The 17845-nt window shown below is 43.6% G+C and overlaps 1 protein-coding gene across 1 annotated transcript in view; it reads right to left on the minus strand.

Annotated features, from left to right (window-relative positions):
• Window positions 1–17845, minus strand: part of LOC115106313 (R-spondin-2-like) — a 75626-nt gene that overhangs the window by 35147 nt on the left and 22634 nt on the right. The window contains exon 2 of the mRNA XM_029628914.2: window positions 4213–4401. Coding sequence (XP_029484774.1) covers window positions 4213–4401 — 189 coding nt within the window. The remainder of the gene's footprint in view (window positions 1–4212; window positions 4402–17845) is intronic.

Consider the following 17845-nt stretch of genomic DNA (forward strand, 5'->3'; position numbering starts at 1 on the left):
TTAAAATGTGCAATGGAAATACCCACAGGAAGACAGAGATGCAGAGTAGCCCGTTTCTGCCTGTGCTGCCAACGTAGCTCATGGTATTATGAGTTAGTTCCTTTACAGAGCTTCATACTTCGGTACTCAATTGGCCCGGAGAACTGACGTGTGGCTACTGTCCACCTCAGAATCCACCAAACTCCCACGATGCACTTTAAAAATGAACTATCTTACAAAGGTGTAACCAGTCATCCAAAACGGGACAAACCAGAAACAAAATGCAACAATGATATTCAGTTACCAATTTGTAGTACAAGAGAGGCAATAAAAATAAAATCAGAAATGGAGTTTAAAAAATCAGCTCGGACAAGGGGAGTCTCGAGTGGCATATATATTGGCACGGGACGAGCTGTGATATTTGAACCACACTTCCAGAATATTGGCCATATCTATGAGCTCAGCTCGACATGGTTTCCATCCTGGCAGGGGGGTGATCGTTGCTGGGGTTTCTGTGAGCATTACAGCTGTGTGTGTGTGTGTGTGTGTGTGTGTTTGTTAAATGGGGTGCATATAGGGACAATCTATCCCAGACTTAAATCCTTGTCCACCAGGACACACCCCAAACCTCTCCTCCCCCCCCCCCACCCCTCACCACCACCACCACCACCTCAGCAGTGTTTAAAACCATTATTACAGCCCCTGGGAGGAAGTTTTGCTCAGAGTATTACTCTCATGCTTTCCCTGTCAACACTTTCCCTACAGTTAAACTCCGCACACTGTTATCCACCATTCACCCCCTCTTCCTAATATTTTAAACCCATATGAAAATACAGTTGATGCATGATACAGTCTATGCCATAGCTTGGGAATTAAATAATGTCATAAAAACCTGCGTTAAACCTAAATCATGCAGATAGATGTCCCAGACAAGTGGAATGATTTGTTTGCATTAGCACCGGTGCAAATGCAACGACCTTACACATAGTTTGCTAACTTACACATCACTTACTGTATATATGTGCACTTATCAGGACTGGGCCGTATATAAAGCATATGTGAATCTCTATCCTTAGAAATGTCCCTGGTAGAGGAGGTTGACATAGAGACAGATGAGCATAGAGCAGTATTAGCCTGTTGAGCTGATAAGTGCCTCCATGACTGCAGCTGGACTTACAGATCACATCAAACTCTTCACCATTAGCTACTGAAAGGTGTGTGTGTGTGTGAGTGAGTGTGTGAGAGTGAGTGAGAGAGAGAGAGATGCGCAAAACGCGGACGGAATCACGTATGCCAGACATTAAAACTGAATTCAGCAATATTCAATAATTTATTGAACTTAGTAGGAAATGAACTAGGTATAGAAAATCCATGAACAAAATGCATCAGTGATTTGTATTTTCCTGCAACTTTCTCAAAAGGCACAGGAATGCCCTTGTCTGTGCTGTGTACAGTGTGCTTTTATCTAGTCTACACTTTGTGTAGCCATTAGCATGAATGCTAATGATAATCATCTGCTGGTACTGCAGATGGAAAGGCTTTCACCAAAACCTTCTTAAGTAAATGTTAACTACAAAGTAGCCTATACCTACCTGGCAGGATTATAGCCATTTGTTTAGCTAACTCTGCAATCCCATGAGTGCTACAGAAACACTGCTAACCAAACAAACGTCTCTGGCTGGTGCACACTTGCATTAAAGGGTAACTACACCAATATTTCTTTGATTTTTCCCAGACCTTAAAAGTTTTCTCCTGGTGGGGTAAAACATTGTTGTGGACTTAGAACATACAGTTGAGTGTGTTTTCCATTTTTTTTAAAAGTGTGATTAAGAGAGCGAAAACGTAAATAAATAAATAAATAAAATGAAACCTGGAAAAACTACATGGAGAAAAATGAATTTGAGAAAAAACTACACTGAATCAGGCATCTTCCTCCCCTCACATTTCCCAACCATTAACTTTCCCCCTCTCTCTTCTAAATTCAGCCACTGGCTGGTTCAGTTGCCTGGTTAGCTTCAGTCACCTAGTCTTACTGCACATTGGCACACAGGTTAAAGTGTGTGGCTACACTCTTTCTTCTCCTAATGCCAAGCTGTCAAGTGGCGGCTGAAAGAGAGTGAGGAACTTAGCCATGGGGTTCCAGCCTCATCACGGCTGGGCCTGAGTGTGTAAACCTCTCTATCGTGTGGCTTTGGTTTTCCTTTACCCATGCAGTCCGCAAAACATTCTTGAATGAGATAAGATCACACAGACAAACTCTGGTGTAGTAATAAGCAGCTGCTCCTTAAGTGATTTCAGAGGCTGTTTTGAAAGACCATGATAACAGAGACGTAATGCCACGTTCCCGGGCCTCTTAGAGAACAGGGGCAGGCACTGGCTCTGGGGCACTGGTGGCGGGGAGGAACTCCGGTGTCTTTAAGCTCAGAGGAGAATCCAGCTGCCTTGTCAGCCCACAAATCGTTCCCAGTGACCCGACAATTAGCTTCGTAGAGCCGAGCTGATAGAACTTCCCGTTATGGCCGACAGACCCAAACTGTTTAGTGGAAATTACATGAAGAGTGCAACTTAAGGAGGAAGGTCAAATGCGAAGTGGGATTACAAAGTTACGGCTCCAATTGCGATCACATCAAAGAAGACCTGTCCGCCGAGATTTGATGCTACTTGACAATGGTAAGATTTTGGTTCTGGGAGCAGTTTGTTCTGAAAAGGACTCAGATTAACTTGCCACACGTTGATGCCGCACGTCGGTAACGCTTAAAATCAAACTTCGCGCAGGACAGAGGGACGGTGTGGGGAGGGATGGGGAAGAATTACCATCCGCTGAAGAACAAAATGTCTTTCTCCTCGGATTTTCCCTGACTTGTGAAGAGAGGGTGAAATGACTGCAGGCCCTTCCTTCTCCTCTTTTATTGTGGGGAATGGAGAGATGAGCATGTGTGTGCAGGGGGAGTGAGTGTCTCGGGGAGGGGGGGGAATCCAATTGATACCAGCAGTTTACGACAAGCCAGGCATTTCAGTCGTCAATCTGCTCTATTTTTCTGACTGACAAAACCAGCGGACGTATTTGCATGGAGGTTTTGGAGAGAGCGAGTGAGCGAGCGAGTAAGCAGCAAAATGGTTTCTCCTCCGGTGTCTGCAGCGCGTCTGGATTATTGGGCCTAGAGGTCCTGACACGCTCCTCTGGGGCCTCATTTCAGCATGTCTGTCAGGAGTTTGGCTAACAGAACCCAATGGGTTCAAGTTCTTTCGCAGTTTTCACATGAAACACTCAGCCAACGCCTCGGGCTCTCTATAAACCTATAAAGCCGGTCTCTCTCAAGCCAGACTCCATGTTAAAATAAGGTTATGAGATGGGGGCGCAGCCTGGTCCAATAGGAGTGGAGAGGGATACATTTAATTAATTGGATATTGTATTATTATTATTTATTTATTTTTTAGCCCATTGTTGGGTTTGAGTTTTTCCCCTTTCAGTTTTTAATATAGACAACATAATTAACAAGACCTGCGTCTAAAGGTGTCTGTTTAAGTTTGTCATGAGACCAAAACAATCCTGATATCGAATACAGCTGACTACACACAGAAAACACGTTGAACACACGAGTACATAAATCCCACAAAAAAAATGACATACATTTATACTATTGATATGGATGAATAGAAATATCTAATATGCTTGATGTTTTTTCATCATCATCAGGATAGTTTCCCCTCAGAATGACATCCCCCGGCCCTCTGCGAGTGCCTTAACCTATTCCGCTCGCTTTAATCTGCACATGGCAGCGTTCCGTTTGTGCAAAGCCTACAAACTATTGGTAAGCGTTACTAATCTTCCATTAAAACGAAACACCAAGATATGCCTGGAACTTGAATAACAGCCCGTTTAAGTACGTCTGAATAGCCTTCGTTCTGAAGCCCATCCACAACACCCTCTAACGAGCCTCTAAAATGTTCACCAAGTGGGACTGTTGGTGGTTGAGAAGCCTGGATTAACCAGACATCTCCAGCCTCAGATCCCACATCCGGGCCTATACTGGTCGCCCCTGGAGGAAAGGCCCTTCTTAATAAAGTCTCTGCACTAACATCCACCTGTGTTAAAGGTTCAGCCGTTCAAAATGTGAAGCATGTGTGTCTCCCTCTTCCCTGCATAAGGAGCGTGTGAACGTGACAATAGATCATGTGACGAGAGAGGAGATAGATGGAGGGGACGGAGGGGATGAAGGAGGGAGGCCTTACGGGAGCACGTGTTGATCTCCGGAGCTCGAATGCCATAGTATCCCGTCGGACAAGCGTGGAGACACTCGCCGTACTGCCTCATCCTCTCCCTCCGCAGGAACAAGAAGAGCTTGGGCTGGCAGTTCACGCAGCCATTGTCCTTGGAGCACACCGAGCAGCCCTTGCAGATGGGGTACACACCATAGCTAGCTGCAGGAGAGAGACGAGAGACAGAGGGCACAAACAGAGAGTGTGATTAGTTTCGACTACATGTAAAGCAATCCAATCAAGTAATCAATCAGTCGATCAAATGTACTTACAAATGTACTTACAAAGTGCCGTACAGTAACTCAGTTTAGACCCCAAAAAGCACAGTGGCAAGGAAAACACAATGCTTGAGTTTGAGAGTGTGGAATACAGGCACCGTCAGTATGAATGATAACTGCCTTTTATAGTATATTCCGCTGTAACTACTGTACCTAACATGTGATAGTGCAGCTGAGTTCACTGGGCCTAACAACAACATTGTCCTCTCACGGTGGTAAGACAAAACTGCGGATGGCCTTAGAGCTGAGGACCACACTTGAGGAAACAGACTATACCAGAGGAAAAAGTCAGCCGTTGAAAAGTCCATCACACAGTATAAAGCCAAACAATAGTAACAGATCTGTAACAAAGATATTTTCAAATTTGTAGGAAATCCGTCTAATTCAGCAATTTGTCATTCATGCAAACTTTGGTTGCCCCCTGCAACTTTGAATACAGATTGGTTTTGAATGTGAATATTGCATTCATTCTGGTCAGAACTGGCCCTCCCGAGCGCTGTGTTGACGCTGTGTTGAGACAGCCGATGAACGCCCCAAACCACATTGACTCTGGGCCCGGATCAAGTTGCCGGCGGAGGACAAAGGAGCCAGTAACAGCCAGTCCATTCCACAATAAGCGTCTCTTAATGTAAACTCCGTAGCGATCCCGTTTACAAGAAAATGTCCTTGGGCGAACACAATAGCTGCAAACGAGAGACACTGCTATCGATCGGAGCCAAGTTTTAAATATCACAGGCAGATATAGGGTAACAGCTTCCACCGAATTGGCAATTTACCACAGTGCTTAATAAAAAAAATCATAGAGGAGAAGTCAACTGACTGAACAGAGCATGTTTCTCCATTGGCCATGAATTTGCATATTACATATCTCCAACCCGTTTAAAGACGACAATAAATTGCTAAGTGGAACTATAAACAGCAGTTTGTAATCATGTGAGAAGCAGCACGAAGGAGATGTCAGTGTTTGACATGGGGTTCACTCTTCCCCCCGTTGAAGACTGAAGCAGAGTACTGAGGATTTACAGAGGAGAAGACCCGCCTGGCAGACTACACGCAAAACACACCAAATCGGTGTTGGGGAGAGATGAGATGGAGAGAGAGCAGAGACACTGAGCTTTAGTGTTAATCAGAGTGTGTCTGTGATTGTCTCCAGGGATTAAGTTCACCCCGACACCTCGTCGATCACGTTCAGATTAGCACCCACTGTACTCCGTGGCCTATTCATCACTGATTGCTCAACTCCACACTGCACGACTACTCACTCAGCAACGAGCAGAGACCGCAATACGTCAGACAGATAACACATTTCAAGATATTTCCGAACTGTAGTCAAAAATGTAGTATTTGGTCCCATATTCCTAGCAAGCAATGATTACTTCAAGCTCGTGTCTCCACAAGCTTGTTGGATGCATTTTCTGTTTGTTTTTTTGGTTGTGCTTCAGATTATTTTGTATCCAATAGAAATGAATGATAAATAATGTAGTGTCATTTTGGAGACGCTTTTATTGTAAATAAGAATATTGTATGTTTTTAAACACTTCTACATTAATGTGGATGCTACCATGATTACGGATAGTCCTGAATTAATCGTGAATAATGATGTGTGAGGTGCTGTAGATACAGAAGCACAACCTCTCGCCAACACACACTAACCTCTCGCCAACACACGCTAACCTCTCGCCAACACACGCTAACCTCTCGCCAACACACGCTAACCTCTCGCCAACACACGCTAACCTCTCGCCAACACACGCTAACCTCTCACCAAACACGCGCTAACCTCTCGCCAAACACGCGCTAACCTCTCGCCAACACGCGCTAACCTCTCGCCAACACGCGCTAACCTCTCGCCAACACGCGCTAACCTCTCGCCAACACGCGCTAACCTCTCGCCAACACGCGCTAACCTCTCGCCAACACGCGCTAACCTCTCGCCAACACGCGCTAACCTCTCGCCACAAACAACACGCGCTAACCTCTCGCCAACACGCGCTAACCTCTCGCCAACACGCTAACCTCTCGCCAACACACGCTAACCTCTCGCCAACACACGCTAACCTCTCGCCAACACACGCTAACCTCTCGCCAACACACGCTAACCTCTCACCATTACAATAACAATTAGCATTTTTGGGAGGTAGGATATTTATGCCTCTGTAACCTTTTCACTCATAATTATTCACAATCCACAATCATGGTAGCATCCATGTAAAAGTGTTTAGAAACATATTCTATTCTTATTTACGATAAAAGTTACCTTAAAATGACACAATACATTACTTGCCATTATTTTCTATTGGGCACAAAATAATCTGAAACACACACAACAACAAAAAAAATGCATCCAACAAGTTTGTAGAGTCACAAGCTTGATGAAATCTTTGCGTGCTAGAAATATGGAATCAAATACAAAACTTTTGACCTACTTTAATACATATAAGTGAATTTGTCCCAATACTTTTGGTCACCTAAAATGGGGGCTACTACGTGCTAAAAGTGCTGTAATTTCTAAACGGTTCACCCGATATGGATGAAAAATACCCTTAAATTAAAGTTGACAGGCTGCACTTTGACCTCATAGTCATTGTATAATTTCAAATCCAAAGTGCTGAAGTACAGAGACAAAAAAATATATACAGTCGAAGTCAGACGTTTACATACACTTAGGTTGGAGTCATTAAAACTCGTTTTTCAACCACTCCACAAATTTCTTGATAACAAACTATAGTTTTGGCAAGTTGGTTAGGACATCTACTTTTTGCATGACACAAGTAATTTTTCCAACAATTGTTTACAGACAGATTATTTAACTTATAATTCACTGTATCACATATCCAGTGGGTCAGAAGTACACCAAGTTGACTGTGCCTTTAAACAGCTTGGAAAATTCCAGAAAATGATGTCATAGCTTTAGAAGCTTCTGGCTAATTGACATCATTTGACTCACTTGGAGGTGTACCTGTGGATATACTTCAAGGATACCTTCAAACTCAGTGCCTCTTTGCTTGACATCATGGGAAAATCAAAAGAAGTCAGCCAAGACCTCAGAAAAACCATTGTGGACCTCCACAAGTCTGGTTCATCCTTGGGAGCAATTTCCAAATGCCTGAAGGTACCAAGTTCATCTGTACAAACAATAGTACGTAAGTATAAACACCATGGGACCACGCAGCCGTCATAACGCTCAGGAAGGAGACTCGTTCTGTCTCCTAGAGATGAATGTACTTTAGTGCGAAAAGTGCAAATCAATCCCAGAACAACAGCAAAGGACCTTGTGAAGATGCTGTAGGAAACAGGTACAAAAGTATCCACAGTAAAACGAGTCCTATATCGAAAGGCCGCTCAGCAAGGAAGAAGCCACTGGTCCAAAACCGCCATAAAAAACAAAGATCGTAAATGGGTTTTCCAAATGGACAATGACCCCAACCATCCTTCGAAGGTTGTGGCAAAATGGCTTAAGGACCACAAAATCAAGGTATTGGAGTGGCCATCACAAAGCCCTGACCTCAATCCTATAGAAATTTGTGGGCAGAACTGAAAAAGAGTGTGCGAGCAAGGAGGCCTACAAACCTGACTCAGTTACACCAGCTCTGTCAGGAGGAATGGGCCAAAATTCGCCCAACTTATTGAGGGAAGCATGTGGAAGGCTACTCAAAATGTTTGACCCAAGTTAAACAATTTAAAGGCAATACTACCAAATACTAATTGAGTGTATGTAAACCTCTGACCCACTGGGAATGTGATGAAAGAAATAAAAGCTGAAATAAATCATTCTCTCTACTATTATTCTGACATTTCACATTCTTAAAATAAAGCGGTGATCCTAACTGACCTAAGACAAGGAATTTTTACAAGGATTCAAATGTCAGGAATTGTGAAAACACTGAGTTTAAATGTACTTGGCTAAGGTGTATGTAAACGTCCGACTTCAACTGTATGTGTCACTGTCCCAATACCTTTGAAGCTCACTGTATATCTGGCTTCATGGTGTCAATCTCTCTATATGGAGAGAAAATAAACGGGAGTATTTTTCTTCCTCATCGCCTCACACAGCCATACATTAACGTAGAATATACACTCTGGGCATGTTTACATTGACCTGACATCCACTGTAAATTGGCCAAATGTACTCCCCTTTCCCAAACCCCATCCTCACATGATTGCTAACACACAACGTTGAGAGCAGGGGAAACCGGGCATGGAATGAAGATGGAAACTGTGAGAAGTTAGCGAGTTCATTTCCCACCCGTTGGGAGAGAAGGGCTTCTGGGTTCTAACAGCTCGGAAGGCGGGTCACTACTATCACAAAGCATGTCCCTTTCTTTCGTCATCTGGGCGGGTTAGTTACTCACTTGATCTGACCAGCGGCGCCTCTGGCTCACCTCTTTTTAGTGGTTGAAGGCCTACCGCCTTCTATTAGCAGCCATTTAACTGTGTGTTCATTATGCCTGATCGCCTCAGCCCACTGGTCAATCAATCAGTGAGAAAGTTGTCAGTGAATCGCTTCATCACATCTCTGGGCTCACACTCCATGCCTTTCCTCTTTGATCCTGTTGGAAAAAAAAATGTTTTGCTCGTTGCTAATCTTGCAACACATGCTGATTAAGGATAACAACAACCATGCATGCACTGTTTGGATCCGATGCCGATCCCACATCCTACAGTTAGAAATGGAAAGAAGGAAGGAAACACTCTGCAGGCGAGCAAGATTTTTTTTTTTGGTAACTGTTCTTTGGAGACTTCTTTGGATCAGGTCGAAGTCTGGAGTGCATTCGAAGCGCAGCCCGCAGGTATGTCAGAGGGGAGGCAAGGATTAAGTCTATCCGTCTGTCTGTCTGTCCGTCTGCCTGTTTGGAGTGGCCCTGTCCAACTCAACTCGACCTACTGGAACGGTGTCAAGCGCATTCAAACATCAACATTGCCAGCTGGTTTCAGTCATTCATCAGTTCTCAGACACGTCGATGTCAACCAAACATGAAACAAGCTCAAAAAAGGACGACAAGGTGTCCAAACGAGTTCTCTCCAATTTCATGCCTTCATAAAGACATGGATATTTAGCAGGAACATATGTTCAAGATACAAACCTCTCACAATATTCGTGCAGAAAACCAACAATATCCTTGAAAAATCCCAATAAACAAAGTTTAGAAAATCAACAATTTGGGGTTTTTCTAGAGGAATATGGCATCCACCACCGGCAGCCCAGTGCATTGTAGAGAGAGACACCGTGCCAATGGGGAGATAGATCCATGGCGAAGCGATCAGATAGATATCAAAAGAGAAGCTTCTACTCCCTTAGCTCGCATGCTACAGGGCCTCCAACCCGAAACAGTGAAAGCCATTGGGCTCTGATGTGTAAACAGCATCTATAGCCATGTTTTCAAGTCACACTAGAGAGGAGAAGATCAAAGTGCGTCGGTCTGGAGGAATTTCGGGCTCGCTGAAAATGACAGCATCGTAACCTAATTTGGCACCCATGTGAGCTTTAAAACGCACAGCGATGGTATGTTGTGTGAACTTGCAACGCACATCGTACATGAATCGTTTTCCGAACAGCAGATAGATTTGAAACCAGCCAATCAACTATTGCAAACCATATTTTGACATGTTCACATGCTAGACTTTTTCAAGGCGTCTGTAGGAGCACAGGCCTTTTCTTTCATGTCATCTTTCATCACCAGAACATAGGCCTAGCCGAAATGGTCATCGTGAGATTATGGATGCCATGGAACAGCCTGTTTTTTTGTAACTGTGGAGAGAGAGAATGTAAGCAGTGAACACACCATTACAAATGCCACTCCCTCTCCATCAACCAACATAGTTTGCAGTTTCAACCACAGAATAAATAGGACTTAAAACAAAACATCTCTGCAGTCCCCACTTCTGATGGTTTATCTAACGATCCCTCTGTGCCTCAAGTATTGCATTTACAAAAACCAGGGCCTCTTTGAACATCGCTGGAGAAGACACTACCACGATGGTTCCTTAGCACAGCAAGCCAACCGAGCAGACGACAAATATTACAAATCATTTGGAGTGTGACGGCTCTACAGTGAAATGGGACTGACATATAGCTGCTAGTTAATACTGGTCTTCTACTGGCACCACATACAGTAGATCATGTGAGAAACCCCTCCCCTGCCACAGACATCTAACGGTTTGCTGTGGTGGGTTTGAGGGTTCTCCTTGTATGTGCCTGTGTGAGAAATGCAGGGAGCAATTGTACAAATACCTGAAGTCCTCCACTCTATTGGCAGCCTCAATTCTACTACACTGATTTTCCCAACTGAACCAATGTATGTTGTGTTTTTGTGTTGCTGGGAAGTCCTGATAAGTTTCTACGATTCAACTGCCTGGGTTGAGTAATAATCATTCTTCGTCTGACTCGCTCTTTGGGCTTCAATGAGACTCCATTTAACAAGCAGTTCTGGTAGAACAAACTGTGCAATTTGATCTATGAATGAGAGCAATATCTACGACATTCAACAATGATTTCAGGCTCCAGACTATGAAATCAAATCTAATTTAAACTGAGAGGCACCATGTTCCTCCAACAGAGTTCCAGATGTACTGCCCAGTTTGGAGAGAGACATTCTAGTTCATTCAGGTGAACAAAGTTTTGGTCCTCCATTCATGCAAAACACAGGCCCATAATGTGAGTTATGATGACAACATGTTTGGAGGGTAGTGGTTTCATTCAGCAGGGCAGCGGTGCTGTTGCTGGGAGGTTTGTTTTGAACGCAGCTCAGGAGCAATTAGGCCCACTGTGAGATCCAGCAGGAACACAGTCTGTCTCAGGTACGTTTAACGACTCTGAAACAAGCGTAATGGGCATCACCGGCAGTTGCCAAAGCCCCACATGCAGGCAGGGGAGTTAGCCGGGCCTGGTCTGAGCCAACCACCTCCTGCCTCTCACGCACCTACCGCTCTCCATGACATCATCAACCACACTGACTCATTATAACTTTCTGCAACCTATGAACCATAAAAAGGCAAATTGCAGATCCGTTTTTGGTGTTTCTTTTATGTGAAAAGTTTGATTGTTCCCTGTAGGAATCACACACTGACTCACCCCTCGATCCATCCACCGCCCGGGATGGAAATGTAAAAGGGAGCATCCCACCCACATTAATAAGGCTAATTTACTGTTGAACCCATTTGTTGAAGTTGTGTAGGGATAGATGGGATGTCATGAGAGGGCAGAGGAAGAGGGGTGCCGGGGCCAGGGATCCATTCTCTCTCATCATTGGGCTTTCCCTAAGTGAGTAACTAAAGCTGCTATGCATCAAACCCCACTCAGGGTCTGATTAATGACTAATGTTCATCTGTAGAGGGGGAAAACTCTTACTCAAACTGTTGTGACTGGGAAACGTGTGCTAATGATACAGTACAGGGGATTCAGGGTCAAACGCACCAAACACAACAGGTTATATCCTTATATGTCTCCTTAGCTACTCAGGAGGGCACTGGTATGTCAGTCTAATAACACTAGGATAGCTATATCCCTAGTAGCTAACCAGGGTTTTGGAAGAGTTCTACTCTAGATTAATGTATGGATCCAATCATATTGGATGCAAACGGTGAGGGAGGACACGGTGCAGGGAAACCTCAGGCCTCATATGTCACAAAGCCGCAGCCTGGTTAGGAGGTTCACTCTTCTTATGTGGTGAGAAGAACATTTCGCCAACAGAACTAAATATGTGGACTTTTCTTCATAGCATCTAGGTGATTATTGTATTTTTTTTTTTTACCCGCAATGATGGTATAAGCCTACTGTCAAAAAGAGAGAAGCCGTATCCCTCTCATTTCAGTGGGTCTGGATGTGCTACCCCTGGGCGAGAGACATGCGGGACACCATCACAACCACCAACAGGCTGGCCTCGTATCGAACTTGGAGACGCGACCGCTCGCTGTATCCCTCTTCAAACCACGTAACCCTTGAGGCTTACACGCTGTAGCAGCGAGAGGCTGAACAGCCAATTCTACAGTGTAAAACTCACAGACCATCCACCCAACATTAACCAGCCCCCGGAACGGCTACACATTGTTCTAGCTTGTTAAAGTCGGTACATGGAAAAGGACATCAAACCACCCACATTTTAAGCATATGACTTTATTTGTCACGGTTCTGGAAATCACACTTCGCTCAAAATTAGGGGGAAAATCTGAAAGGTGGGGGGGGGACACCAGCCCTATGCGCTGTAGGCACTTTTCTGTTCCAATTTAGCAGAAAATATGTTGGACTCAGCTCCGACTCCTTTCCAGCTGGAAACAGTCAGGATTTAGGATCTATGTTTTTTTTCAGAGTTTACTTTAACAGATCGTACTGTATGCACATGTTTATAATTTAGGACAATTCTGCTGCTTATAATGATTTTGCAGCATGTGTCTGAGCAAACACATTTGTTTTCAGACGTATTATTATAGCCAAAGTGTTCCTGTGACACAGACCCACCAGGCAAGGCAAGGCAGGCAAGGAGAGATTTGATCACATCACTTGAAAGGAGCTAGAGATCTCCAAAGCAAATGGGGAAAACAGGCAGCTATATGAGTAGGAACCTGCAGCTTATACTAGGGAATAGGGTGGGCATAAAGAATTGTGGCACAGCCTGTACCTAGCATGTGTTCTCATTTCCATGCAGAGAAAAATGACCCTGATAGAATCACTGACTCAATGTCAGGTGGATACACATCCTTGGCAGGCCACATTAAATTGACTTGTGGGGCAGATTTGGCCTGCAGGCCACAAGATGAAGACTTCTGGCCTACAGTAGGCCTCAGCATAGGTTATTTCTGGCTTTGGCCTCCCTCACTCAATCAATCAATCAATTACTCAGACAAACCATGACTGATTCATATACTCTCCTCTCTCTGAAGCCACTCCCTTAACCAAGTCCAATCAGTCCTTATAAGCCCTTCCCTTTTAGAATTCAAACAGTGTCACAACACAACTGTCAAGATTTTATTCACATACTCTTTATAAAGAGACCCTTGGTATTCCTTTAACGAAAAGCATATTTTACTCAAGGCCTGACTAATATTCAATCCTATACTTCTGTTTTTATTTTAATTTAATTATTTAAACTTTCGTATACAGGTAAGTCATTTAACAACAGATTACAACAGTTATTTGCAATGACGACCTGTCAAGAGGCGAGCATAGCAGAGCTACAGTAAAAACGGACTGCTCAGTTACACGTGCAGTTGGTTTCTCCGATTGAAAATAACTCCTCGGGGGTTTCAACATGGCTACGTGAAGACGCGTTCCGAGGCCTCTCCACGAAGGGTTGACACTTTTGTGTTTGAACCTTTTACCTATCAAAACGAGAACACACTTTGCACACCTACTGGCTCTAGCAACATTTGGGTGGCATCATTGGATACGTCTGCAACCCGGGAAAACGATACGAAACGGTAAACAAGAAGACATGATGAAAACTAGCAACACGACGTTATGGAGACGCTTGTCACCATCCGCGCAGAAATGGCTAGACCACGCTCTGATTTCATGACCCAGCTTTGTTCCTCTGTCAAGTCTATGAGCTGAGATTATGACATACAACTATCGCGACACAAACCCCCAAAAATAAAGGATATGGAAACGTTGTTGACCGACATCAATAAGCGGTTTACCGAATTGGAGACCAAAAACGATGAGTTTACCTCCGAGAACGTGACGCTAAAGGTTAGTCTGGGTGAACAGGGAAACCATTCCCAGAGAAAGAACATACGTGTGGTCGGAATCCCAGAAGGGACGGAAGGGCGTAATTTTACCGAGTTCATGACCTCTTTCCTGCAAGGCGTCCTCGGCAGAGAGACTTTTGACAGAAAAACCACTGCCCGGTCGCCCTCCCAGAGCAATGCTAGTCCGCCTATATTACCTCCAAATCTTTGGTTCTCCCGCGAAAGAGGGCAGCTGAACTACAATGGCAAGCGGATCCATATCTTCACAGATTACTCGGCAGATCTGGCAAGATGCCAAACTGCATACAAAGATGCGAAAGCCCACCTTCACAAGACAGGAGTCAGATTTGGCCTGATACACTCGGCTAAATTGAGGATTATTTTCCAGGGGGCTAGCCACACATTTGACGACACCCAGTCTGCGCTCACCTTCTACCGGGACAATATCCACTCAACAGCGGCACAGAACCCAGATCTGTGAAGGCTGCTAGTTATGTTATTAAGGGTGCACACATGGTCAGTTTATGGACGTGAACATGAGTAACATTTATGTGCCCTATTTGGGCAGTCCATGCACCGCATATAGATGGCTGACTAGCTCGGGAGGGAACAGTCTACCATGGTATATAGCTAATAAGCGTTATGGTGTAATGTAACGAAGCTTTTCATTTATAGAACTGAGGTTCTTTTTCATTTTTTCATGAATGAATAAGCCAAAGCCCTATGATGTAACTGTTACTTTGCTACTATAGTTGGGCCTCAAGGTAGGCAAAGGGGTGTAATTACTAGGCTATGTTCATTTACTTCAGGCTTGCAATTTGTATTTTTTATTTATTTATTTAATATATAGGCTAGGCTACATGTGACTATATGGTGTGTGTGTTCGTGCATGTGAATAAAATAGCGTTAATGCTTAGGACAATTTAAACAACTAGGCTATTCATTTTTCATCCACATGTCCATAGATCGATGTTAATTCCCCTTTATTCAACATAGGACAGGGTGAAACATGTCGTTTTTTTTTAGCAATGTGACAAAACATTTTCGGGGTCTGTCGTTTCATTTGGGGACTAGGCATCGGGGTTTTTCTAAATTGTATTTTTATGTTTAATTTTAGTTTAGGGTTACACAAATGTTTTATTAATTGTTTTGTTTTTGTGATGCACTATTTAGTCTGGTTTAAGTTATTCTTTAATACTACTGAAAACAAACGGTTCACTTAAACCAGTCTCCTGGAATGTTCAGGGCAGTGAGCATGCGGTCAAGAGGAAGAAAATTCTTACATTCTTAAAAAAGGAAAGGGTTTCAATTGCTATGCTACAGGAGACCCATTTATCTTCAACAGAACATGCTGAAGTGGGACTGGGTGGGCCAGGTGCACTTTTCTTCTTTAGTTCAAACAAAAATATCCCATTTATATTTTGAGCACCAAGATACAGACCCTGAAGGACGATTTGTTTTGATTACAGGTAATATACTTGGTCAACATATTACTATACTAAACGTATATGGCCCGAAACAGACTCCCCCAAATGTAAACTCAGCAAAAAAAGAAACGTCCTCTCACTGTCAACTGCGTTGATTTTCAGCAAACTTAACATGTGTAAATATTTGTATGAACATAAGATTCAACAACTGAGACATAAACTGAACAAGTTCCACAGACATGTGACTAACTGAAATAGAATAATGTGTCCCTGAACAAACCCTCCGATCCAACAGGTCCCAGACGTACTCAATGGCATTGAGATCTGGGCTCTTCGCTGGCCATGGCAGAACACCGACATTCCTGTCTTGCAGGAAATCACGCACATAACGAGCAGTATGGCTGGTGGCATTGTCATGCTGGAGGGACATGTCAGGATAAGCCTGCAGGAAGGGTACCACATTAGGGAGTAGGATGTCTTCCCTGTAACGCACAGCATTGAGATTGCCTGCAATGACAACAAGCTCAGTCCGATGATGCTGTGACACACCGCCCCAGACCATGACGGACCCTCCACCTCCAAATTGATCCCGCTCCAGAGTACGGGCCTTGGTGTAATGCTCATTCCTTTGACGATAAACGTGAATCCGACCATCACCCCTGGTGGGACAAAACCGCGACTCGTCAATCAAGAGCACTTTTTGCCAGTTCTGTCTAGTCAAGCGACGGTGGGTTTGTGTCCATAGGCAACATTGTTGCCGGTGATGTCTGGTGAGGACCTGCCTACAACAGGCATACAAGTCCTCAGTCCAGGCTCTCTCAGACTATTGAGGACAGTCTGAGTACTGATGGAGGGATTGTACGTTCCTGGTCCCGCAGGTGTGATATTCGGATATACCGATCCTGTGCAGGTGTTGTTACACGTGGTCTGCAACTGTGAGGACGATCAGCTGTCTGTCCTGTAGCGCTGTCTTAGGCATCTCACAGTACGGACATTGTCATGTATTGCCCTGGCCACATCTGCAGTCCTCATGCCTCCTTGCAGCATGCCTAAGGGCACGTTCACGCAGATGAGCAGGGACCCTGGGCATCTTTCTTTTTGGTATTTTTCAGAGTCAGTTAATTGCCTACCGTCTGTAAACTGTTAGTGTCTTAACGACCGTTCCACAGGTGCATGTTCATTAATTGCTTACGGTTCATTGAACAAGCATGGGAAACAGTGTTTAAACCCTTTACAATGAAGATCTGTGAAGTTATTTGGATTTTGACGAATTATCTTTGAAAGACAGGGTCCTGAAAAAGGGCCTTCTTTTTTTTGCTGACTTTATGTTTGACATCATTTTGTTATTTAATCAACAGTGCAAGGGACTTGGGTTTATTTCAGGAGATTTTAATTGTACTTTGGGTACATTTGATAAATCATCAACTGTTCCAGTCTCAAATCATAGAGCCTCAAATGCTCTCAGAAGCGTTTGTGATTCATCTAGTTTAGTAGATGTATGGAGAGAGCTAAATTCTAATGTCAGAGACTATACTTTTACTCAAGACCCCATTATTCATATTCTACATGCATGTTGTCCAGTTATGTGCTATTGGTTCTATAGTAAGTTCTGACCATGTCCCAGTGTATATAGATATTGAAATTGGCAACAAAAAAAATCCCAAAAAGAGATATTGGAAAGCAACCATAAGGGGTTATATCATTTCCCAAGCCTCTCTGATCAAGAAGCTTAGAATTGGTTGGAAAATAGGGAAAAATTGGAGGCTGAAGCAAAGCATTTATAATTTTTTCATCAACAACCAACCCAGGCGAACTGGAATTCACTAACTTGTGCTAAGGCCAAACTCAATTTAGATCATACAAAGCACGTAAGCATTTTCACCAAGCAAACATACTATGAGTTCAGTAACAGTCCAAGTCGTCTACTTGCACACCAACTTAACAAATAACAGAATGAAATATCGATTAAGTCTACAAGGATGGCAGATGGCTCCACTTCTTATGATCCATTGCTTGTCTATAATATGTTTTGCGGCTTCTATAAATCTCTTTATACTTATACAATGTACAAGATCGAACGACAAAATGACTAAATATCCGAATAAGATCATCTTGCCCATTTATATCAGATGAGCAAAGACATAGACTAAATGCCCCCCCCTTACTCCTAAAGAGGTTTGAGAAACTATGAAAAAAAATGTTCACCTTTATTTAACT

This window comes from Oncorhynchus nerka, linkage group LG3 (genome assembly GCF_034236695.1).
Source record: "Oncorhynchus nerka isolate Pitt River linkage group LG3, Oner_Uvic_2.0, whole genome shotgun sequence".
NCBI classification, from domain to species: domain Eukaryota; kingdom Metazoa; phylum Chordata; class Actinopteri; order Salmoniformes; family Salmonidae; genus Oncorhynchus; species Oncorhynchus nerka.